Source organism: Anolis carolinensis, chromosome 4 (genome assembly GCF_035594765.1).
Source record: "Anolis carolinensis isolate JA03-04 chromosome 4, rAnoCar3.1.pri, whole genome shotgun sequence".
NCBI lineage: Eukaryota > Metazoa > Chordata > Lepidosauria > Squamata > Dactyloidae > Anolis > Anolis carolinensis.
In genome coordinates this window covers 1,346,083-1,371,234 of record NC_085844.1, presented here as the reverse complement: position 1 = coordinate 1,371,234, position 25,152 = coordinate 1,346,083, and the positions used below count along the sequence as shown (strand labels likewise).

Below are 25,152 nucleotides of genomic sequence, written 5' to 3'. Positions count from 1 at the left end.
TTTCAATATATCGTGATATTTTGGTGCTAAATATGTAAATACAGTACAGTAGAGTCTCACTTATCCAAGCTAAACGGGCCGGCAGAAGCTTGGATAAGCGAATATCTTGGATAATAAGCACTGATCAAGGAAAAGCCTATTAAACATCAAATTAGGTTATGATTTTACAAATTAAGCACCAAAACATCATGTTATACAACAAATTTGACAGAAAAAGCAGTTCAATACACAGTAATGTTATGTTGTAATTACTGTATTTATGAATTTAGCACCAAAATATCATGATACAGTAGAGTCTCACTTATCCAACGTTCTGGATTATCCAACGCATTTCTGTTGTCAATGTTTTCAATATATCATGATATTTTGGTGCTAATTTCGTAAATAGGGAAATTACAACATAGCATTACTGTGTATTGAACTACTTTTTCTGTCAAATTTGTTGTATAACATGTTTTGGTGCTTAATTTGTAAATTCATAACCTAATTTGATGTTTAATAGTCTTTTCCTTAATCTCTCCTTATTATCCAACATATTCGCTTATCCAACATTCTGCCGGCCCGTTTATGTTGGATAAGTGAGACTCTACTGTAGTTCAATATGCAGTAATGCTACGCAGTAATTATTGTATTTACAAATTTAGCACCAAAATATCATGATATATTGAAAACATTGACTACAAAAATGCGTTGGATAATCCAGAACATTGGATAAGCGAGTGTTGGATAAGTGAGACTCTACTTTAGTTACACAGAATCTGTCTGTCTGTATGTCTACGTGTTGTTCTGTAAATTTTCAGTTCTAATACACTGAAAATTGCAATAAAAGAACCTTTGTTTAGAAAGTATTCATGATGACATCTGGACTCATCAAGTCAGAGAGAAAAAAACCTTTATAGCCACAACAACAAAACACTAGCCAACATAGTTAAACACAGGAGGAGGGAAGCCACGGCAGCGATGATGGGGTTCGGGGTGGAGTCTGCTTGTTCCGTGGCCCCTGGGGCCTGGACGCAGGGGGAGGCTAAAGAACGTGGGTGGCCAAAACGGGGAGCAAACTCAGATTCCTTCTTTTTGTGGCCTTTCCTGGCCAGGCGTCATTCTGGGAAGGAGTTACACACGAGGAGGAGTTTGGTGGAGGCTGCAGCATCCGAGTGGATGATGGGATCTGGAGCAGAGCCTCCACCTGAGTCTGTGGTTGCCCTTCTGCCCCACTCCGGACACTGGAGGGAGGAAACCGATGGGCTGCTTCCCACCCGTAAGGGTCAGCCTTTGCAAAAACAAGCCTCGTCCCACCCGAAAGAGAGGTTGCAACGCCTGCTGCCATTGCAGGAAGCCTTGCCACAGTGGGAACAGAGGCAAGTGCAGCGATGGTGTTGGCAAGGAGGTCTCCTTCGCCACGGTTTTGGATGGACACACAGCCACTGCTCTCTCCGGCAATCACAAATGGACAGGCCAAAGGGCATCGGAGTCAGTGCAAAAGAACGAATGGATGGAGGGAGAGAACGAGGGACGGATGAGGCCCCGGGCATCGGAGAAGCCTCCTCCTGCGCCAGCACCAATGTGGGCAAGGGATCCTATCCGCTGGGCAAGGAGGTCGCGAAATCCGGCCGGGAGAAGGAGGGCCCGCTGCACAAACAACAGAAACAACGGAGAAAAGCAGCCCTCACTGGGCCGTGGATACAAAAATAGAACTCTAGGAGCCCTTGGGCAAAGCCAGGAAGCAGGCTCCCAACCCAGCACACCACGGAGAGTGTCTTTGGAGGCTGAAGAAAGAGGCAAGGACAGGACGAGGGGCAGCCAAGGGTCCACCTTCCTCAGTTCTCCGGCCCCGGCTTCTGACTGTAGTCCATCTTCTACAATACGGCAGCATCACGAAATGTAATGTTGCCAGGAGGAATTGCAGCCAATGCAACTGCGGAGCAAGGAGGAGCCGGACAGAGGCTTGAAAGGGGTGGACGCATCCCAGGGCTGGCTATCCGGTCGGTCAGTCCATCCTGGGGAGAGCTGGAGCCCCAAACACAGGCAGAGGCGGCAGCGGGGGGTTCGGGGTCCCAAACAGTTTCCTGCGCTGCCCACGTGGGTCAGAAAGTGCTTCGGGAGGGTCCTGTCCCGGGCGGGGAGGGAGGTCAACGTCTCTCGCGCTGCGGAGGGAGCCGGATCCCCAGCATCCGCAGCATCCGCAGGGCGGGCGGGAAAAGTGGCCGGAGCAACGTGGCGCTGGGGGGGTTTGGGAAGCGCGCCGGAGGAGCCATCATCCTTGAGAAGAGGGGAGCATGGGCTGCAGAGTCACATGCAGATCACCTGCGTCCTGCAGAGAGAAGAAAGGTATAATTATGTAGGTTTTTAAATGTATAATTATGTAGGTTTTAAATGTATATTTTAATTTTTATTGTAATTTTTTTAATTTTGAAAGACTTTTAAATCTGATGTAAACTGTTTTTCTGACGTATATGTTTATGTTGTAAGCCACCCTGAGTCCCCTGATGTAATAAGTAAATAAATAAATAAGGACGGAAGAAATCAAGCTGCAGGCTTTGTCTCGGTCTGTGGGTAGGGTAGAGCAGGCATGGGCAAACTGCAGCCCTCCCTCCAGGTGTTTTGGACTTGAACTCCCACCATTCCTAACAGCTGGTTAACCCATGGCTGAATAGAGAAAGTTTGTACGTTTACTGTTGCAAAGGGCAGGGCACAAGCCAGGGAATTAGTTACAGCCGGGCTGTGGCGCAGGCTGGTGAGCAGCCTACTGCAATAAATCACTCTGACCATGAGGTCATGAGTTCGAGCCCAGCCTGTGGCGGGGTGAGCACCCGTCAATTAAAAAAAAAATAAAAAAAAAAATAGCCCCTGCTCGTTGCTGACCTAGCAACCCAAAAGATAGTTGCATCTATCAAGTAGGAGATAAGGTCCCACTTATAAAAAGTGGGGAGGCAAATTTAACTAATTTACGACGTTGGAATGAAGAAGTGCGGTCAGAGTGGATGATGAAGCAGCTGCTCCCCCTTGTGGCCAGAATCGAACATCCCCTCAGGAGAAGGTTAAATTGCCTCTGCGTCTGTCTGTCTCTGTTCTATGTGTATATTTATTTATTTATTTATTTATTTACAGCATTTATATTCCGCCCTTCTTTCTCACCCCGAAGGGGACTCAGGGCGGATCACATTACACATATTAGGCAAACATTCAATGCCTTTTAACATAGAACAAAGACAAACAATAACATAGCTCCGAGCGGGCCTTGAACTTATGACCTCCTGGTCAGTCATTCATTGCAGTTAATTGCACTGGCTTGCTCTCCCATCTGCGCCACAGCCCCGGGCTGGGCATTGAATGTTTGCCCTGTATGTCTATAATGTGATCCGCCCGAGTTCCCTTTGGGGTTTATTTTTTATTTTGTGTCAAAAGCATTGCACGGCAAATACATTTCAAAATGATGGGGGGGGGGGGGGGGGGAAGGAAATCACAAGCAACTAAATAGTTTTGGACCAAAAGCGGGCAACAGCAACCGCATTGTCCGTAGCTTTAAACAACTCCTCCTCCGTACATGAGGCAGGGCATTGTGGGCAAGCATACATAGGAGGAGTTGTTTGTTCAGCTCCACACGGAAAGAGCCTCCCGAAGATTGAGTAAATTCAGTCGGGCGTCCCCTGGGCAATGTTTCTTGTAAGCGGTCGATCTTTCCAAAAGCATTGGATGAATGGATGAATACCCTCACCCTTTGGGGTGAGAAGGGCGGAATATAAATAATGTAAATCAAATAAATAAATACAAGAAAGGAGGTCCCAAACCAGCTTCTTGGAAGAATACTCTGATGGGCAGAACCGTATGGCAGCAAAAGGTAGGGATTTTCCTTCCCTAGAAGGCCACCTTCCATGGATGCTTCCCTTGTGGAGGACTACCAAGATCCCTTCCACCTCTATGATTCTAGTTACTACCTGAAGCCTCAGGTGGGTTGCTTCTAGGAGAGGGATATGCCATGCCATGAGGTATCAGAGGCAGCTTCCAAAACCTCTCCTGGGCCCCACAGGTGTTGCTAGGCATTCATGCAAAGAGCCACAAACCAGGACCACCGATTTGGAAGGGATCCCAAGAATTTTTTACATGACCCTAGGTTGATAGTTACAGTAGAGTCTCACTTATCCAATACCCGCTTATCCAACTTTCTGGATTATCCAATGCATTTTTGTAGTCAATGTTTTCAATACATCGTGATATTTTGGTGCTAAATTCGTAAATACAGTAATTACTACAGTGATGGCCAACCTATGACACGCGTGTCAGCACTGACACGCCTAGCCATTTTTGCTGCCACGCTGCCGCATGCAGATTGATTGGATGACTAATGTCTTTTGTGGCCAAATTTGGTGGTTTTGTTGTTTACTCCGTGGGAATTATGCACATTACATTTATATATATATTTCTATTATTATTCTATTATTATTATTGTATTATATTATTATATTATTACTATTATATTATTATTATTATTATTATTATTATATTATTATTATTCATTATTCATGTCTACATTGAAACTACAATAGAGAGAAATCAGCGTGGAAACTGCAAGAGGTACCATAGATTGTACATGGAAATAATGGTAATAAATAGTTTTTGATTTATTAAATACAGTTATATATTACAATTATATATTTTTGTTATTTAAACTATATATATTGTGAAATTATGTTTTTTTTCTTGAAGTGACACACCACCCAAGTCATGCTAGGTTTTTTAGTGAATTTTGACACACCAAGTGCAAAGGTTGCCCATCACTGAATTACTACATAGCATTACTGCGTATTGAACTACTTTTTCTGTCAAATTTGTTGTTTAACATGATGTTTTGGCGCTTAATTTGTAAAATCATAAACTAATTGGATGTTTAATAGGCTTTTCCTTAATGCCTCCTTATTATCCAACAAATTCTCTTATCCAACGTTCTGCCGGCCTGTTTATGTTGGATAAATGAGACTCTACTGTATGTATATAAAATAGGTAGGAAAAAAATCAACATTAGCTGACAACAAATCAACATTTGCAAGGCTTGCTAAACAGGCTGAATTTCAGTGTTGTCAAAAGCTTTCATGGCCAGAATAACTAGGTTGCTGTGAGTTTCTGGGCTGTATGTAGCATTATCTCCTGATGTTTTGCCTGCATCTGTGACTAATGGCATCTTTAGAGATTCTGTTGGCAGTGAGGCAAGTGGAGTGTGTATATACATGTTGAATAATATCCAGGGTGGGAAAAAGAACCCTTGTCTGTTTGAAGCAAGTGTGAATGTTGCAATTAGCAAGCTTGCATAGCACTAAGTAGCCATGAAGCTGCAAACTGAATCAGTGAGGGTATCTACATAGATATAGCTTTGCCTCTGTTGCCTGAAGGCATCCTCTAACTCCACTCAGAAACAAGAGAACTCCAGACAGCAAACAATCAAGTACAAGCTAACCACCCAAACAGGGGATGCCTTCAGGCAACAGAGGCATGGCTACCTCTATGCTGATAGCCTCACTGATTGAGTTGATAGCTTCATGGCTACTCAGTGCTATTCAAGTTTGCTAATTGCAACATTCTTTAAATAGAGAAGGGCTCTTTCTCCCACCCTGGACATTATTCCACAGGAATATATACTTCACTTTCACTTTATTTCTTAATTAGTTGCTCTCCACCAGAGTGCTCCGAGTGACTTACAATTTAAAATATCATTCCCCAATATAAAAACATTCAACATAAAAACATTCAACAGTGACTGTTTGGCAAATTAGATCCTTGGCCATATACACTCCACTTGCTTCACTGCCAACAGAATCTTTAAGGATGCCATTAGCCACAGGCAAAATGTCAGGAGAGAATGTTACTCGAACGTGGCCAGACAGCCTGAAAAACGCACAGCAACCCAGGCTGAATTTCCTTTTTGTGAAGTACAGCTGAAGTATTTTCTGCAGAGTCCACAGCAAATACTGTAAATAGGTGCCTTTTTTTTACTGTTGCCTATTCATTGAGTGAAGGGGACCACTTTGGGGTGGGGACTCGTAGTTTAAGAAGTCCCCTTGGGGAGATAGGGCGGAATACAAATAAAGTTGTTGTTGTTGTTATTCTTATTCTTATTAGAAACACAACTAGGTGAGTCCACAGCAGACACTCTGCTAGCTGTTGTATTGGATCACATGCCGGACACTTCCCAAGCGTCTAGGGCTGTGTGATGTATTATTATTATTTATTATTTACAGTATTTATATTCCGCCCTTCTCACCACGAAGGGGACTCAGGGCGGATCACATTACACATATAAGGCAAACATTCAATGCCTTAATACAGAACAAAGACAGAGACAAACGCAGCTCTGAGCTGGCCTCAAACTCATGACCTCTTGGTCAGAGTGATTTGTTGCAGCTGGCTGCAGCCGGCTGCTCACCAGCCTGCGCCACAGCCCAGTGAATAATACATGCAGTCAGGTGGCCTTTTGCAGCTGGCAGATGGGGATTGTAATGATAAATACACACAAATGTCTATACTAGACAATGTCGAAGAGATAAGCAAACACTATAAAGGTTCAAAACATACAAAGAGATGTGTATATTAGAGCATCTTGCAAAGGCCACAGAAATAGTCAGGCCTCTCTGAGTATAGAGCTAGCTTCTTTCTATGTCAAAAAGATAAACAAATACTATAAAGTTTCAAAACATAAATTGCACTATGTAATTTAGAGCATCATGTACATACAATATTACCTGAGAGTTAACAACAATAATGAAAAAATAATAAGTACAGTCAACTGTTGTAATCCACAGTAGTATCTTAGTGAAATTTATGTTTTGAAACTTTATAGTATTTGCTTATCTTTTTGACATAGAAAGAAGATAGCTCTATACTCAGAGAGGTGGGGATTGTGTCAGCGCCAATTGTGTTTAAGTGCAGGCCAAGGCCTTTAGGCACTGCACCCAGTGTGCCCATCACCACTGGGACCCCCTTGACTGGATTGTGCCAGAGTTTTTGCAATTTGATCTTTAAATCCTCATATCGTGTCAGATTTTCCAGTTGTTGTTGGTTTTATTATTATTATTATTATTATTATTATTATTATTATTATTATTATTATTATTATTATTATTAAGAGGCAGTGATCTAGTCCGAGCCCGTGCCATGCGAGCCTACACGACCCAAGTGCTCCTGAGAAGGGTCCCACCCATTTGGGGGAGTTGGGGGGACGCAGAAGAGACTCCCTGGCCCACCTCTCCTCCTCAATGCTGCCTCCGTCCTTGTCAAAGGCATCCGTCGTCTCCTCCGCATCGTCCTCACTCAGGTCCATGTTCAGCTCATTCCCGGCCTCAGAATGAGGGTAAGTGGAGCCACTGGGGAGACAAAGGAGACCCTTCTGTTTTGGGCTCTTTACAGCCCCTCTGATCCAACCCCATGACTAGAAAAGCAGCCAAGGACCACCCTGAAATCAGGAAAGGCCAGAGGGAGCCCCACAATCTTTGCCTGCTGACACCCGCCTGGGTTGAGGCTTTTACCTGTGCATATATTATTATTGGTTTTTATTATTGTTCTTTGATGTTTCATATTTTATTTTATCATTGTTTTGTATCTGATTTTGCTGTAAGCCGCCCCGAGTCCTCTTCGGGGGAGATGGAGGCGGGATATAAATAAACTTATTATTATTATTATTATTATTATTATTATTATTATTATTATTATTACCTGATGGAGCGACAAGTGAAGAAGACAATCCGTTTCAAGCGCTTGTTGTAGAAGAAGTAGTTGAAGGACCACAAGCTGCCTTCCTCTCCAAAGGGGTCCGAATCCAGGTCTGGGTTGTAGCTGAGCAACGGAAGAGGAAGCCGTGAGGAGGCCCCTTTGCCTTTCTCTTTGCCGAGACCCACCCCCTCCGTCCCTCCTCATAGAATCATAGAATCATAGAATAGTAGAGTTGGAAGAGACCACATGGGCCATCTAGTCCAACCCCCTGCTAAGAAGCAGGAAATCGCATTCAAAGCACCCCCGACAGATGGCCATCCAGCCTCTGCTTAAAAGAGAGGCCCCTGCCCTACCTGTAAATGTCGCACTCAGAGAGGCAGATCTCTTGGTCCACCGCGTCCCACAAGTGAGGCTTCAGGGCATTGAAATCCTCCCGCACAGCAGAGAAGAGGCTGCAGTTGACAGCATTCACCACCTGAAAGAGACACCGGGGCTCATGTGAGGGAGAGCAGGGCTATGTGCATGAATGGGTCCGTGCAAAACATACACACACACACACTGACATAGGCCCACTAGTCAAGGAAGGGCCAACAACAGAAGTAAAAGGCAAGTGACCCCAAGCCAGGCAGGGGCAAACTTTGGCCCTCCTCCAGGTGTTTTGGACTCCAACTCCCACAATTCCTAACAGCCGGTAGGCTGTTAGGAATTGTGGGAGTTGAAGTCCAAAACACCTGGAGGAGGGCCAAAGTTTGCCCATGCCTGCTCCAAGCCGTTGAACAGAAGATCATGTGCTTGATCTACCCTGTTTCCCCTAAAATAAGACATCCCCAGAAAATAAGACCTAGTAGAAGTTTTGCTGAATTGCTAAATATAAGGCTTCCCCTGAAAGTACAGTAGACTCTCACTTATCCAAGCTAAACGGGCCAGCAGAAGCTTGGATAAGCGAATATCTTGGATAATAAGGAGGGATTAAGGAAAAGTCTATTAAACATCAAATTAGGTTATGATTTTACAAATTAAGCACCAAAACATCATGTCATACAACAAATTTGACATAAAACGTAGTTCAATACGCAGTAATGTTATGTTGTAAATACTGTATTTACGAATTTAGCACCAAAATATCACGATGTATTGAAAACATTGACTACAAAAATGGCTTGGATAATCCAGAGGCTTGGATAAGCAAGTCTTGGATAAGTGAGACTCTACTGTAAGACCTAGCAAAGGTTTTGTTTGGAAGCATGCCCGCCAGACAGAACACCAGAGCAAGCAGGATCAGTAAATGTACGTACCATAGATTTTTGTATATGGAAATAATGGTAGTAACAAGAAATTCTTGATAGGATTCACAGTTTGTCTAGTTATGCTGGTTTGTGATGACAACTACTGTACAGTATATAATAATTGTTCATTTTTTTTTGTTCAACAATAAATGTGAATTCTTCTTCATGGAAAAATAAGACATCCCCTGAAAATAAGACCTAGAGCATCTTTGGGAGCAAAAATTAATATAAGACACTGTCTTATTTTCGGGGAAACACGTTATTAGGGAGTCCAAGCTTTTGGCAACCCTGCCTTGTATCAGAACAGACACTCTTACATTTCCCCCCCGGCAACCCCCTTGCAGCCAAGGAATGTTTACATGACCCCAGGTATAAAGATACCTCGGGACTTCAAAATCAAACACTTATTGATGTTAAATCCACATTTGCAAGGCTTGCTAAACAGACAGATTGTCCTTTTTTGTGGCATTCTCTGCATGGCCCACTCTAAACACTTAATGTTGTTACTAATAGATCTGTGTAAATGCCATTCAGAAACCTCTTACTGTTGCCATTTTTTTTGTGACCCCCAACACTGAACTCAGGGGAACCCATTTGGGATCAGACTCACAGTTTAAGAAGCAGTGCACTGGACTAATGATAATAATAATAATGATAATAATAATAATAATAATAATAATAATAATAAAAAACAGTGTTCCCTAGCTACTTCACAGTTCGCTTTTTGCGGATTCGCTGTTTCGCGGTTTTTTAATAAACACTAAAATAATAGTATAAATCATAAAATAATATTATAAATCCCTCTTTCTACTTCCTTCCTAAGGAGAAGCCTAAGGAAGGAAGGAAGAAGAAGCTGAAGGGAGAGAAAAGGAGGCTGAAGCAGCTTTGTTTTCGCCTCAAGCGCGCATGCATGTGCTTGAGAGGCGAGGAGGGGACAGACACGCTACTTGCCAGTGAGACTGTAAACAACACAAATATAGCGTCCCTTTTCACGGGTGGTCCTGGAACGTAATCCCGTGATAAGTGAGGGAAGACTGTTCTTTATTTTTCTATCCCACCTCCATCTCCCCGAAGGGACTCAGGGCGGCTAACATGGGGTCAAGCCCAAAAACAGAAACAAAGTATGGCAAGTTAAAACAACTATAAATAACTAAATAAACAGTATCAACACAACAATCGAATGAAATAAACAGATTACAACACAGTAATTACAATATAACACCATAAAACCAGATAAAAAATAAAGTAATAAAAACAAACATCACCACTAAAGGATAAAATGGGGGCTCAAACTCTGCTCCACCAGATGTTTTGGATTTCAGCTTCCACAACAGGTGGTAAGATGGCTGGAATCTGGGTGCTGAAATCCAAAACACCTGGAGAAGCAGAGTTTGAAAAACACCACACCAGGGCATACAAGGTGATCTTGCAGCACCTATGGAACTAACTGTGGAAAAGAGGTTTGGAGTGCAAGCTTTTACAGAGTCAAGTCCATTTCTGTTGCATCTGATAAAAAACATACGAATCAAACTCCTTTCCTCAGCATGAACGGTGTCGGCAAGATCCCTTTGCACACCGATACAGACTACAATCCTTTCAGCTGCCCTGTAATAGTTGAATCAGGAAGAGGGAGCAGAGTCTTTGGTTCAGCAAGGAGGGGCAAGGAGCAACTCTACCAATAAGAGTGACCAGACCCAGGCTTGCCGGCCAGAAACAAATGAATGGACACACTCACCCAGTTGAGGCTGGGCTCTCGGCTGAACTCGTGGCTCTTGGCCGCACTGAAGTCGTAGTCGGGGCGGAAGGACTCGTTGAGGGTGGCGATCAGGTAGAAGAGGGTCTTGCGGCTGCACTTGTCACTCAGGGGCCCCTCCTCGTCGCCGCTCTGGCTCTTGCTGAGCCTGGGACACACAACACACTCTTCAGCCCCCCAAACCTTCTCCAGAAAGTACCCCGGCCGTCTTCCCATTGCTGAAGGAAACTGGTAGGTCTGCTTAGGGTGGATTGGGGGGAGCAGGGGCCTACCTGCTTGGGCTGATGCCGGTGGTCTGAGGCGGAGATAGTGCCTCCAGGACGTGGGGCTGGCCCTCCTGGCAGAACTGCTTGAAGAGGTGCTTGTCGTCCCCCGCCATCTTGCAAGAGTAGCTCTCGATCCTGCAAGGAGGGGGGCACAAGGTGAGCCCACAAGCAGCAAACACACAAATAGATCTGACATCTATCCCACACATATTGGTTTCTAGCACATATTCAAGGAAACTTTTGCCCCCCCCCCCCTTCATTACAAGCCTTCCAAGGATGCCATTGGTTCCACATTGTTATTCCCTCTGAAGCAGAGCTCGTGGCTTTTTCTGCTCTTATGAAAGCTCCCTGAGTTGCAGGTTGTCATTTTATTCATGTCATTGCTCTGATTTCAAAAATTTTCAAATATATAATTCTGTATTATTATTATTATTATTGACTAAAAGATATAGTATGAGACAGCAAACGAGATCTATATGCTGGATTTCGTATCACAAAATCCCAAGTCAAACACTTCTCAAGCATTTAGGACTGTGTGATGTATTTTCGGATGATGTGCGCAGATCCCAGTCGGGTGGCCTTTTGCAGTTGACAGGTCATGATTTTGTCAATGTTTATTGTTTCCAAATGCCGGCTGAGATCTTTTGGCACGGCACTCAGTGTGCCCATCACCACCGGGACCACCTGAACTGGTTTATGCCAGAGCATCATTATTATTATTATTATTATTATTATTATTATTATTATTATTATTATTATTGTGTTTATTATTATGTTTATTTATATCTCACTTTTTCTCCACAAAGAGATTCGAAGTGGCTGTAGCCACCAAACCAGCTGAGGCAACAAGGCAACAGGAACTGAAAGTATTTCGAGCAAATGGATTGAAACGGGATTGCGATAAAACCCAACATATTCTCTCTGCAGCTGTCAGGACCCAGGCTGCAGAGCACCAATAACCTTACACAGAGGCCAGTCTCTATCTAATATCTTTATTAAAGAAATATATAAAATCAATAAAAACAAATGAAGAATATAGTTCAGAAGCAGACCTTTCAGATGAGGTCAAATATAATCCAGAAATGTATTGTCCAATATAAGATATTAGAGTTCAAAGTTTTAATCCACTTGACCGAAACACACACTTTGCCAAGCAATAGTGTGGGGAAATAACAGAGTCTTTAAAGTCCAATGAAGCTTGACAACAAGGTTGGAAATAAACTTGATTCTTGGCTAGATCCGTGACTGAAAACGAGGCAAACATGAAGCATGAAACAGAGTCCGTGGTAAAACCGTGAGACAGGGCAAGGCTTGAAGCTTGATCCGGGAAGCAAGGAACTGGGATTACGAAGTCCACACACGATCTCTCTCCTCTAGCTGATCAATTGACTCCGCAAAGAATTCCTCGCGCCAAACACCTATATTGGGTCTCGTTTTCCCGCCAACAGAACTCTTTCCCTAGAGAACGGGAAACAAAACCCAACTCTGTCCAGATGTGTGACTCCTTAGAATTTCCCAAGGGAAGCAGACCTAATCAGCTTGATGTTTGGCAGCTAAGCGTGAACTCCTCCGTTGGGCCTCCCTGGCTCCCCTTTCTCTGGAATAAGATTCTTTTCTGGGAAACGGTGGGGAGTTCTGCCCAAGGCCTGTTTGGCTGAATTCTTGAGGGCAAACATCAACATCCTGCAGGTGAAGAGACTCCGGCTCTTGCTGAACCGGCGAAACCCCCATGTTTTCCTCTTCGTCTGTCACAATAGTACTAGGAACAGGACTACAAGGCCCATGAGTCCTCACAGCAGCCCCAAAGCAGCAGCGCTCTCGGCAAAGCCAAAGGTCCTCCAACTCCTTCTGTCGCAAGAGAACCACACACGGGCCCTGAGGCTCCCTTGGGCAACATCACAGAGACAGCCATATTGAAGGAGTGGGCTTTCTTTCAGCCACCCCCAGTAGGCCCTGACTGAACCCCTTTGGGATGTCTTTCCACAGTCCCCCAGTGATCCCACTCCGTTCCAATGTTTCCTTGGTTCCACAATTCAAAACACAGACCACATCTGTCTGCTCTGGGCAGATAATCTACTACCCAACAGGACTTCCCATCTGCCACACAGCAGGCATATACACCTGGAAAGAAGAGATGGCTGGACAGAACACCTGGGAAGGACAGACAGACGTTTGACACCTGCTTCCACCAAAGGGATTTCAGACATTGCATCTGGCGGCTGATGGGAGAATTGGGGCTGCTCTGAATACTCCTCTTTAAAAAATGTACCTAGTTCTTTTGGATTTGAAGGCATTTGTTATACCCCAGCCACTTTTGGGTTCTGAACCTGGTTCAGAAATGAACTTTGACCAGAATGAAGCTTATTCTGACCTTTTGCTCAGTTCTCCGAGCTCCTTCCAATTACAGACTCAAGCTGTGGAAAGTTCCGATGCTTCCTTAATTGGGAGAGATACTGAAAACATGACTCCCGTGGTAGAACCAGATGTCCCGAGTTCCCCAGGGAATGTATCCTTTAACAGAAGGGAGTTTTTGCATCAACAGAGATCACAGAAACAGGAGTTTTGAAGGAGTCAACGTTTGGCATCTAGAGGGGATAATGGATAGATTTCCTTGGGAACCTTTGGGGAGTTGGTTTCCCTTCACTGTGATTAGATCTAAGTTCCATAAAAGTGTCTTGCATTGTGAACAATTTGTGGCGTCAACGTAGCGACTTCTGAGAAAACCTCACCATTTCCAGTTCCCTGATTTCACCAAGCCAAGTCTCCTGTTCCTGGCGGCCAAGCCGAGCCGTGACTCCCGATTTAAACCGGAGTAAATTCACGTCCTTGCCTTGTTCCTGAGTCCAGACTGCTTTTAGCTTCGTCCTCTGCCTGCCTTGATATCCAAGACTTCCTAGTGACTTTGGACCTTGTTATTCACTCCTGCTTTCTTGTTGTTTCCCCGCTCAAGAACTTTCCAACAGTTTTGAGTGTGTTCGGTTTCTGGACTTTGGACAATAATATTGGACATATCTCTTCATCTCTTGGGACTAATTCATACAATTTCTTAAAGTACTATTGCTCACTCATCCTTTCCACTTATTCTTTCCTGGATTTATTATTGTTTTAATAAAGATATTATATGATTATTGGTCTCTGTTTAGTTTCCAGTGCTCACGCTGCCTTGGGGTGCAACAGCATTTGTAAGCTGCAGAAGAACATTCCCAAAGTTCCAGTGAGATGTGATCAGATGAGAAATTAAGGTGAAGACCTGGCTTTGCGAACAAGCGTTTAATGAATGAATTATGATGGCTTTAACTCGGTCCGGACTAAGGTTTACGTGCAAGGTTTATGTGGACGAATGGATTAAGTATTTTATTATACTGTTTTAAATGTATTTATTGGATTGTTTTAAATTGATTGTTTTAATTGCTATGTTTTATTTTTGTACATTGAATTTGCCAGATTGTGAGCCGCCCTGAGTGAGAAGGGCGGCATATAAATGATGGAAATAAATAAATAAATAAATAAGGCTCTCTGTCCCCCCCCCCCCCCCCCCAGACGCTCCTGACCCCTCACCTGCCAATGATGTGTGCATCTCCTGTCTCCACTGTCAGCTGGGAGTTTATGGCTTCAAAACTGGAGTTTTCCAACAGCTTCATTGTCGTGCCTCCTGGTACAAGGATGGTTCTCGGTGCTCTGTCTGCAAGGCTGAACTTCCTGGAAGAGAAGAAGAGAGCAGACCGTCAGCTGGCTCCACAGCTGGGAAGAGAGGACCGTTCCTATTCCTTTGTCACTGGCTCACCCATAGGCTCCACACAGATTGGGCCAAAAAGCTAGCCAGGCCTAGGTCTCCTGTGGCTGGGAAGGCCAGAAACACCTGGAGGAAGCCCCACACACCACAGAGATTAATATAGGGAACCCAAAGCTTTCCGTCAGCCCCTGGGAAGCAATTCCGAATTAGGGCTGCCTTGAGTTCATATTAGTGGGGATATCCCTTGACTGAGCTCTGGATAGCTTGCCACTAGAAGGGCTGGCAGATGTCTCCTATTCTAAGGTATGCCCTATTGTGAGAATTGGAACGCTTTTGTGTGGACTGGGCTTCATTGTTGTTGTTGCCACCTTATGGGGACCTTAAGATGACCCTATCATGGGGTTTTCTTGGCAAGATTAGTTCAGAAGGGCTTTGCCTTTGGCAAAAGCGTGGCCAATCTGATCAAGATGGCTTTAAAGTAAAGCTTTTAGGGATGATGTTGACACTGCAAACATCTGTCCAACAGCAAGCTCTAAACACAAGGATATGCATTCGAGAGGAGAAGGTGAGTGAGAGAAGAGGAGCTACAAGAAAAACTCACTGAAGATTATATATATGAATGAACAACACTTTAGCTTTTATTCACCAAATGCGCACAGTTTGGGAAATAAACAAGAAGAGCCTGAAGCCCGACACAAAAAGGTAAAGAAGAAAAAGAGGGAGAGTGGTATGTATGTTAAGAGATAAATTCAGCTGTACAGAAATCCACAAGAGGAATAAGACTAGGCAAGTGGAAAGCATCTGGGTAAAAAGAAATGGGGAAAGAAATAAACATTATGGTGAGTGGTTTGTTGTGTATTTTCCGGGAGGTATGGCCATGTTCCAGAAGTATTCTCTCCTGACGTTTCACCCACATCTATGGCAGGCAGCCTCAGAGGTTGTGAGGTATGATACCTCACAACCTCTGAGGATGCCTTCCATAGATGTGGGCGAAACATCAGGAGAGAATACTTCTAGAACATGGCCATATAGCCCAGAAAACACACAACAATCCTGTGATTCTGGCCATGAAAGCCTTCCACAACATAATGGTGAATGTTTATTACAATTCACTAAATCAAGATAATAATAATAATAATAATAATGATAATAATAATAATAATAATAATAATAATAGTAATAATATCTTTATTTTATATTCCATCCTATCTCCTCAGGGCAGATTCCAACAAACAAAAAGGCAAACATTCAATGCCTCAATACAACAACAAATACAAGCATAATAATGCAAAATAACCCAACATATAAAATGTGTTATAACATGACACCTAAAATTAAATAAAACATAACCTATCAAATAAATTAGATCTACGTAACTTAAGGTGGTTTAGGCAACAAATTTCAAAAATCTCCAAGAAACAAGAACCAGTTCCCTGGAGCACTTCAGTTATCCTGATATCTGCTGGAAGTCCAGCTCTGCTAAGAATGGGCTCTCCATCTCTCCTGCTCTGCTTTGCAGATAATTCCCTTTTTTCAAAAGTTGGAGGAAAGAACAAGGGGATCCACAAAGCATAGAAAGAAGCTGGCCACTGGAATCAAAATAGCTGGTATTATGTAATGCTAAAACTCTTGTGATGGGACAGGACAAAGAAGCCTATGTTCAAACACAAGCCTTGGTATTCAGGAAAGCCGATTTGATCAAGGCCAGGGAAATATGGAGCAGAATCCCATGACTAAGATGAACAGGAGAAGTTTTATCAATAAAGAGCTGCTCAAAGCATGATCACAACAAACTATTCCATGGAAGGAAACCAGGGAAAGATCTCGGTATCGCCACCCTCCTCCAGTGTGCTCCCATTTCCCCCAAAAGCCATTCTGCTGCACACATGTGCTGTCATTTGCCTGTGCAAAGGATCCTAAAGCGGGGCAAGAAGAGAGAAGGCGCTCTGGCCGACGCGTAGGCAGAGAAGAGGGCTTGCTCCGTGCCCGCACAAGCTGCATGGGCACCGCCAGAGCAGGCTGACACCCTGCCTCCCCATGCAAAATTCAAAGCAGTCCATGCCCTTTGGGTCACAGGAACATTTGAGTCATTCTAACCCAGAGGAAGCCTTCAAAGTTCCTCCTTTTCGGCTCTGGTTCCAGACTGAAACCTGAGCCCTGTAAACAAGGAGAGGACACTGTGTTCCTCTCTGCTGAGCTCAAGGAGGGCCTCTCTCTGCAGATCTGCAGCTGCCTCTGGGCCCAGGAGCAGAAGGGAAGCCGACAGAGGCACAGATGGAGGAAGGGAAGGAGGGATAGGAAATAGGTCAAAGGAGAAGGGAACTGGTAAAGAAAGGCAGCTGGACTCCAGACTTTGCTCCCAGGAGAGGGGCTACAAGCGAGGCCAGCGCTCCCTTTTCCTCACTGAGAAAACAAAATGTTTTGGGATTAATTCTTACCCATTCCACCTGCAGAAAATCAGTAGTGTTCCACTACATACAGACTGGCCCCATCCTACCAGCTGGGTAGCAGTAATAGTAGTGATGATGAATATTATTCTCACCTGCCTCTCCTTGTGGCTTCACAACATAGCTAAAAACACATCATTATAAACATCACATAAAATACACATACCCTGTTTCCCCTAAAATAAGACATTCCCATAAAATAAGACCTAGCGGAGGTTTTGCTGAATTGCTAAATATAAGGCCTCCCCTGAAAGTAAGACCTAGCAAAGTTTTTGTTTGGAAGCATGCCTGCTTAACAGAACACCAGTGCATGCAGGATTGGTCAATGTACATGCCATAGAGTGTTGTACATGGAAATAATGGTAGTAACAAGAAATTCTTGATAGGATTCACAGTTTGTCTGGTTATGCTGGTTTGTGATGACAACTACTGTACAGTATATAATAAATGTTCAACTTTTGTTCAACAATAAATGTAAATTCTTCTTCATGGAAAAATAAGACATCCCCTGAAAATAAGACCTAGCGCCTCTTTGGGAGCAAAAATTAATATAAGACACTGTCTTATTTTCGGGGAAACATGGTATCAAAATGCAGTTCTATGAAATACATGTATTAAAATACACAGAACATATTAAAATGTAGTAAACAGAAGACAGGAGTTTAAAATGCATAGTTACAACTGACTGGGTTGTCTCCTAGAAGAGACAGGTCTTCAGATGTGTTTTAAATTCCTCGCTCTGACCTCCATCAGGACTCAGGAAGGATCCCTTCCAATCTATAATAATAATAACTATATTTTTATATCCCGCCTCCATCTCCCCAGAGGGACTCAGGGTGGCTTACATGGGGAATACGCCCAATCCAACAATTAAAACCAACTATAGATTAAAACATAACTCAATAACATTACAAAAAACAATAACATAACATAAAACAGCATCATCAACCAAAAATCTATTGCAATATACTTCTAAAATAGGGATGGAGGACAAAAGGAATATAAGAATAATACATTAGAACTGAAGGAGCAATGTCATTTAATACTAAACCTATAGGACGAAAGACAGGAATAAAGTGCTAAGACTAATGGTAGTTATAGTTAGAACCGGATTTCCATATTTATAGATCTTCCTTCTTTTGGCATGTTCTCTTTTTGGCTCTGCACTAAAGACAATGGGAAGCACAGGATTTGCACCTGTTGCCTACAGAGCTCTGACTGGGACAAGAGACTGAAAAGGAGTTGGTATAAACAGCAACCCTTAAAAGGAAAATAAAACAAAAAGGGGGCTTTCTGACTGAGGCATACTAGGTCTTGGGAGCACAGCAATGGGATTTAGGGACCATTCTTAACAAGAGGACACCAGCTGAGGTCCAAAGATGACCATCTCTGGGCCAAGCAGCCCCTTACAGAGAAAGGATAATGCTCTTATGCCATGATTATGGGTCAGGATGCTTTGGTAGGGAAAACTTGAACACACCCATTTGTATTTTAGAATATTTTTTATGAATGTTGATGTAAGTTAATAATTTTAATCTGATTTATAGTGTATTGTATAATTTTTATATGTGTGTTTATTATAAGCTGCCCTGAGTCCCCTCTCGGGTGAGAAGGGCAGGATATAAATGTTGTAATTAATAAATAAATAAATCTAGTCAGGCTTGGAACTACAATGAGCTGAAGCGCTAACAAGGGCAAATGCCAAGTGACGCTGCTGGCACAGAGGGGCTCCCTGGGCCTGAGACGTCAGCAGTCATTGTCTCTAATGTAGGTCAGTGGTGAGGACAAAGGTCCTATGAAGGCCAGCGCACCATCCAGGGACCAGCAAGGGCGGGACTCTACTGCCGTTGGACTGCAAGTCCCAGCAGCCCTCACCAGTGGACACAGCAGCAAGGAACACTGGGAATCTGGAGGGCCCAACATCCCCATTCCGGATAGGAAAGGGACATAAATGTGGAGCTTGTTTCCAAAAGGTACCATACCCACCTAAACAAATTGTACAGGAATCGGAACAAAAGCATGCTGAGGATGTGCATTCTTTGGCTATCAAATGCAATCTTTCAAGTCCTGTGATTTGATCCATTTGGATAGTTTTGATCTGTACCTAACACTCTACTCCGAACCAACGATTTGATGCCACCTATAACTCAGTTGGCATTCTGGGGGGATTTGGTACCTTTTGGAAACAAACTCCACAAATGTTTTTACAAACAAAATAAGAACCCTCACAACCTCTGAGAATGCCTGCCATAGATGTGGGCGAAACATCAGGAGAGAATGCTTCCAAAACATGGCCAGACAGCCTGGGAAACTCACAGCAACCCAGAGCCTTTCTCCTTTGGCATAGAAAAGCTGACTCTCTCTGCCTGCAATAAATGGGTTGTTAAGATTTAATGTACCGTTAAAGACCTATCACTTTTGGTAAGCCTACCAGGTCAATGTTAAAACTGTAAATGTTAAATTTACATTTTATTACTATTCATGTTTTTAATCTGTGTTCTATGCATTCCAACACATGTATTTTTATGGCCCTTTGTTTCATCCAGGCTGCTGGGAACGCTGTGAGCGGGATTTTAGGGGGCTGTCTAGTTTTTAATCATGATTTGAATTGTATTTTAACTTTTACATGCAAAACACAAATATCTTTTTTTTGTTAATGTTTATATTCCTATGTACATGCATTCACCTTGTTTTTTAATTCTAATGTACTGCACTGATAGCTGCCTGGAGTCCCAATGTCAAGTGAAAAAAATTAAATAAAAATAAAGCTGATGAATACAATCAATCTATTTTAACAATGTGGTACCTTGCCTGGAGCTGTGAGGAGAGTCAGATAACGAATACGGAATTATTGCATTGGCCAACATGCATTTTGGAGCCTGTTTGACTTGCTGATTCCAAAAATGACACACATCCCCCACCCCCCATCAGCTCTAGTTTTTGAAATCCGGGCCATCTACCAGTTGCCATCTGCTCACCCATAGTAAACCATGATAATCCATTCTATGAAACTAGAACTGATGTGGTCTATCCAAAGCAATTTTCTGAATCAGAGAACCAAAGAACTCAAGGAACAGGCCTAAAACACCAAGAAGTTGTTGTTATCGTGAGCGGTTGGATTGTAAAACACATCTAAAGACTTATCTTTTCTGGCAGGCCAACCCAGCCAGTTTTAAGTATGAATTTTAAACTCATGTCCTGTGTTGTAATTTATTTATTTATTTATTTATTTCCGATACTTCTACCCCACCCTTCTCAGGGCAGCTTACACAACTGGCAGGACCACTACCAGTACATCATAATACAATAAAATAAGAATAAAACAGTTAAAATAGTTAAATAACATAGTAAAATACAATATATAAAAGATATAATAATAATAATAACCATCATCATCATAGATACATAGATACTTTGAATCTCATTTAGGAGAGATAAAGCGGGACATAAATAAATATAATAATAATAATAATAATAATAACAATAATAATGATAATAGATATATAGCCTCTTTGAATCCCCTTTGGAGGGATAAAGCGTGGTATACACAAATATTATAACAATAATAATAATGATAATGATAATAGACACATAGCCGGTTTGAGTCCCATTCAGAGGAGATTAACCTTGGTATACATAAATATAATAGTAATAATAATAATAATAATAATAATAATAATAATAATAATAGACACATAGCCTCTTTGAATGCCCGTTGGGAGAGATAAAGCAGGGTATACATAAATATAATATCAATAATAATAGTAATATATTATGATACAATAATAATATAAAATTTAATAATAATAATAATAGTCGCTTTGAGTCCCCTTTGGGAGAGATAAAGCGGGGTATAGGTAAAGGTAAAGGTAAAGGTTTTCCCGACATTACATTTAGTCATGTCCAACTCTGGAGGTTGGTGCTCATATCCATTTCTAAGCCAAAGAGCCAACGTTGTCCGTAGACACCTCCAAGGTCATGTGGCCATGGAGCACCATAACCTTCTCGTCGGAGCAGTACCTACTGATCTATTCACATTTGCATGTTTTCAAACAGCTAGGTTGGCAGAAGCTGCCCGGATTTGAACCGCCAACCTATCCGTTAGCACAGGGGTCCCCAAACTTTTTAAACAGGGGGCCGGTTGACGATCCTTCGGCCCGTTGGAGGGCCGGACTATAGTTGGCCACCGAACAATAATAATAATAATAATAATAATAATAATAAAAAATCAAGCATATCTATCTTGTTTGCTGTGTCATACAATAAAATAACAACAACAACAACAAAGAGGGTTAGAAGAGACCCTTTGGGCCATTGAGTCCAACCCCCTTCTGCCTTTGTGCACTGAAAGCACAAGCAAAGCACCCCTGACAGATGGCCACCCTGCCTCAATGTTAATAATAATAATAATAATAATAATAATAATAATAAAGAGGGTTGGAAGAGACCCCTTGGGCCATTAAGTCCAATCCCCTTCTGCCTTTGTGCATCAAAAGCACTAGCAAAGCACCCTTGACAGATGGCCACCCAGCCTCAATATTAATAATAATAATGTGATTTTGTGATATGAAATCCAGCATATCTATCTTGTTTGTTGTGTCATAAAATATAATAATAATAATAATAATAATAATAATAATAATAATAATAATAATAATGGTTGTAAGAGAAGAAGAGACCCCTTGGGTCATTTAGTTTAACCCCCTTCTGCCCTTGTGCCATGGGGGCCGGATAAATGACTTCGATGGGCCGCATCCGGCCCCCGGGCCTTAGTTTGGGGACCCCTGCGTTAGCAAGTTCAGCAGCTCAGCAGTTTAATCCGCTGCACCACCAAGGTTCCTATGTATGTATAAACAGGGTATACATAAATATAATAACAATATAACATAATAATAATATAAAATATTATAATGATAATAATAGATACATAGCTAGTTTGAGTCCCCTTTGGAAGAGATAAAGTAGGGTATGCATAAATATAATAACAATAACATAATTGCTGTTGTTTATTCGTTCAGTCACTTCCGACTCTTTGTGATCTCATGGACCAGCTCATGCCAGAGCTCCCTGTCGGCAGTCGTGGCCACCCACAGCTCCTTCAAGGTGGAGCCAGTCACTTCAAGGATACCAACCATCCATCTTGCCCTTGGTCGGCTCCTCTTCCATTTTCCTTCCCTTTTCCCCAGCATCATTCTCTTCTCGAAGCTTTCCTATCTTCTCAGGATGTGGCCAAAATACTTCATCTTTGCCTCTAGTATCCTTCCCTCCAGTGAACAGCCACTGGGCATTATTTCCTGAAGGATAGACTGGTTGGATCTTCTTGCACTCCAAGGCCCTTTAAGATTTTCCTCCAGCACCAGAGTTCAAAAGCGTCTCTCTTCCTTCCTTCCTTCGCTCAGCCTTCCTTATGGTCCAGCTCTCGCATCCATAGGTCACTATGGGGAAGACCATGGCTTTCACTATGCAGACCTTCGTGGCCAGTGTGATTTTATCATCAAGGTTGGTCCTTGCTCTCCTCCCAAGAAGGAAACATCTTCTGATGTCCTGGCTAGAGGAATCTTTGCGCCTAGAAATACAACTTCTGTCCCTGCCTCCCCGTTTTCTCCCTCTATTTGCCAGTTATCAATCAGTCTGGTTGCCATGATCTTGGTTTTCTTGACGTTTAACTGCACCCCAGCTTTTGCCCTTTCTTCTTTCTTTCCCCTTGGTGAGAAGGCTCCTCAGCTCTTCCTCACTTTCAGCCATCAGAGTGGTATCATCTGCATACCTAATGTTGTGAATGTTTCTTCCAGAAATTTTAACTCCGGCCTTGGATTCCTCAAGCCCTGCATGTATGTTGCATGATGTGTTCTGCGTACAAGTTTATTTATTTATTTATTTACAGTATTTATATTCCGCCCTTCTCACCCCGAAGGGGACTCAGGGCGGATCACATTATAACACACATAGGGCAAACATTCAATGCCCATAAACACATCAAACAGAGACTGAGAGAGACACGCAGAGGCAAGTTAACCTTCTTCTGAGGGGATGTTCGATTCTGGCCACAGGGGGGAGCAGCTGCTTCATCATCCACACTGACGGCACTTCCTCATTCCAGGTCGTAAATTAGTTAATCTTGCCTGAATAGTTGAATAGGGAGGGTGAGAGGACTCAGCCCTGATGTCCGCACTCCTTTCCCAATCCTGAACCAGTCTCCTGTTCCGTGGTCTGTTCTGACTATGGCTACTTGGTCTTTATACAGATTTCTCAGGAGACAGACAAGGTGACTTGGTCTCCCCAGACCACCAAGAACAGGCCACAGTTTATTATGATCCACACAGTCGAAGGCTTTAGAATAGTCAATAAAGCAGAAGTAGATGTTTTTCTGAAACTCCCTGCCTTCCTCCATTATCCAGCGGATAGGTCTCTCATTCCTCTGCCTTTTCAGAGGGCCCGGGCTGTGGCACAGGAGGGAGAGCAAGCCAGCTGCAATTAACTGCAATGAATCACTCTGACCAGGAGGTCATGAGTTTGAGGCCCGCTCGGAGCCTATCTTTGTTTGTCTTTGTTCTATGTTAAAAGGCATTGAATGTTTGCCTATATGTGTAATGTGATCTGCCCTGAGTCCCCTTCGGGGTGAGAAGGGTGGAATATAAATGCTGCAAATAAATAAATAAATAAATAAATTTTCAAAACACAGATTGTAAATCTAGCAACTCTTGCTCCATGTCTTCCTGGAGTATGTCTTGCAAGATCTTGAGCATTACCTTAGTGGCATGTGAAATAAGTGCCTATTGATGAAAGTTTGAGCATAATAATAATAATAATAATAATAATGTGTTGTCGAAGGCTTTCATGGTCGGAATCACAGGGTTGTTGTGTGTTTTCTAACTTTCTATTTATATTATTATTATTATTATTATTATTGGGTTGTTGTGTGTTTTCCGGGCTGTATGACCATGTTCTAGAAGCATTCCCTCCTGACGTTTCGCCCACATCTATGGCAGGCATCCTCAGAGGTTGTGATATATGATACCTCACAACCTCTGAAGATGCCTGCCATAGATGTGGGCGAAACTACAGGAGAGAATACTTCTGGAACATGGCCGTACAGTCCGGAAAACAACCTAATAATAATAATAATAATAATAATAATAATAATAATAATAATAATAATAATAATAATAATAAGAATAATAGAAAGTTAGATAGGCAGAAACTCTATTCTACTTTGCCCAGGAATGACAACAGCCCTGCGTCCACTTCTGGGTAAAAAACAATCCAAGGAGGAGAATGATATGGACAGGACGGAGCCTTCGCCTGAGAGGAGGAACTACGCTTCCCGCGATGCCCCGCGCAGCAGTGGGGGGAAGGAGCGAGCCCCGCCCCCTGGAGGGAGAAAACAGCCAAAGACTACGCTTCCCGTCGTCCCCCGCGAGCAGCCAGGCCTAGGCTAGCCGCACAGCCCCGCGCGAGGCATCACGGGAAGCGTAGTCCTTTCCCACACAGGCCTACCTCACGGGCGTAACGGTCCCGCGGCGCTCCGGAGGGATCTCGAAGCAGATCTCGTCGTCGTCGTCGTCCGCGTCGTCGTCCGCATTGTCCCTCGAAGCCTCGACATGTCCCCGATGAGCCGGGACGCAATGGCGGCGAAGTCAACCAGCGACTGACGCGGTTCCCTTCTCTCTGGCAGGAGGAAGACAACAAGAATGGCAAGCCCCGCCTTCCCCCCGCCGCGATTGGGCGCCCGCACGACGTCTCGTTTTCCTCATTCGACGAAGGGGCACGCCAATCTAAGCAGCGCAGGACACCCCTGGCTAGTCTTGACATCCGTCAACGGCTTCGTCCCGCCCTCAGCAGGAAACTGCTTTCTGATTGGCTGTGGTTTCAAGGGCGCTGTTCTTCGCCCTGCTGGGGAACAAAGACAGTGGGCGGGGCCGCTGTCATTTCTCGTCGAAACTTGGCCACGCCCTCCTCTAGTGGGGCG

The 25,152-nt window shown here is 43.3% G+C and overlaps 1 protein-coding gene across 2 annotated transcripts; it reads right to left on the bottom strand.

The window, feature by feature from the left end:
* Positions 1 to 875: 875 nt before the first annotated feature.
* maf1 (MAF1 homolog, negative regulator of RNA polymerase III) lies at positions 876 to 24,881 on the bottom strand. Of its 2 annotated transcripts, XM_008122992.2 has the most exons (8): positions 24,681 to 24,881; positions 14,562 to 14,702; positions 11,010 to 11,138; positions 10,720 to 10,885; positions 8,052 to 8,173; positions 7,702 to 7,821; positions 7,233 to 7,352; positions 876 to 2,311 (listed from the first exon to the last, which is right to left on the bottom strand). In XM_008122992.2, exons 2-8 carry the CDS (start codon positions 14,642 to 14,644, stop codon positions 2,290 to 2,292), a joined length of 762 nt encoding a protein of 253 aa, XP_008121199.1. In that variant the 5' UTR covers positions 14,645 to 14,702; positions 24,681 to 24,881; the 3' UTR covers positions 876 to 2,289. The 2 variants fall into 2 exon arrangements, with proteins under 2 accessions (XP_008121199.1, XP_062835909.1); XM_062979839.1 differs by lacking the exon at positions 7,233 to 7,352.
* Positions 24,882 to 25,152: the final 271 nt, after the last annotated feature.

Coding starts and splice junctions, on each gene's coding strand:
- maf1 (XM_008122992.2), bottom strand. CDS start 14,644: ATGAAGCTGTTGGAAAACTCCAGTTTTGAAGCCATAAACTCCCAGCTG. Junction 7,353..7,701: donor TTCACTTGTCGCTCCATCAG/GTAATAATAATA, acceptor TTGTCTCCCCAG/TGGCTCCACTTACCCTCATT. Junction 2,312..7,232: donor GGCAGCATTGAGGAGGAGAG/GTGGGCCAGGGA, acceptor TTCTCTCTGCAG/GACGCAGGTGATCTGCATGT.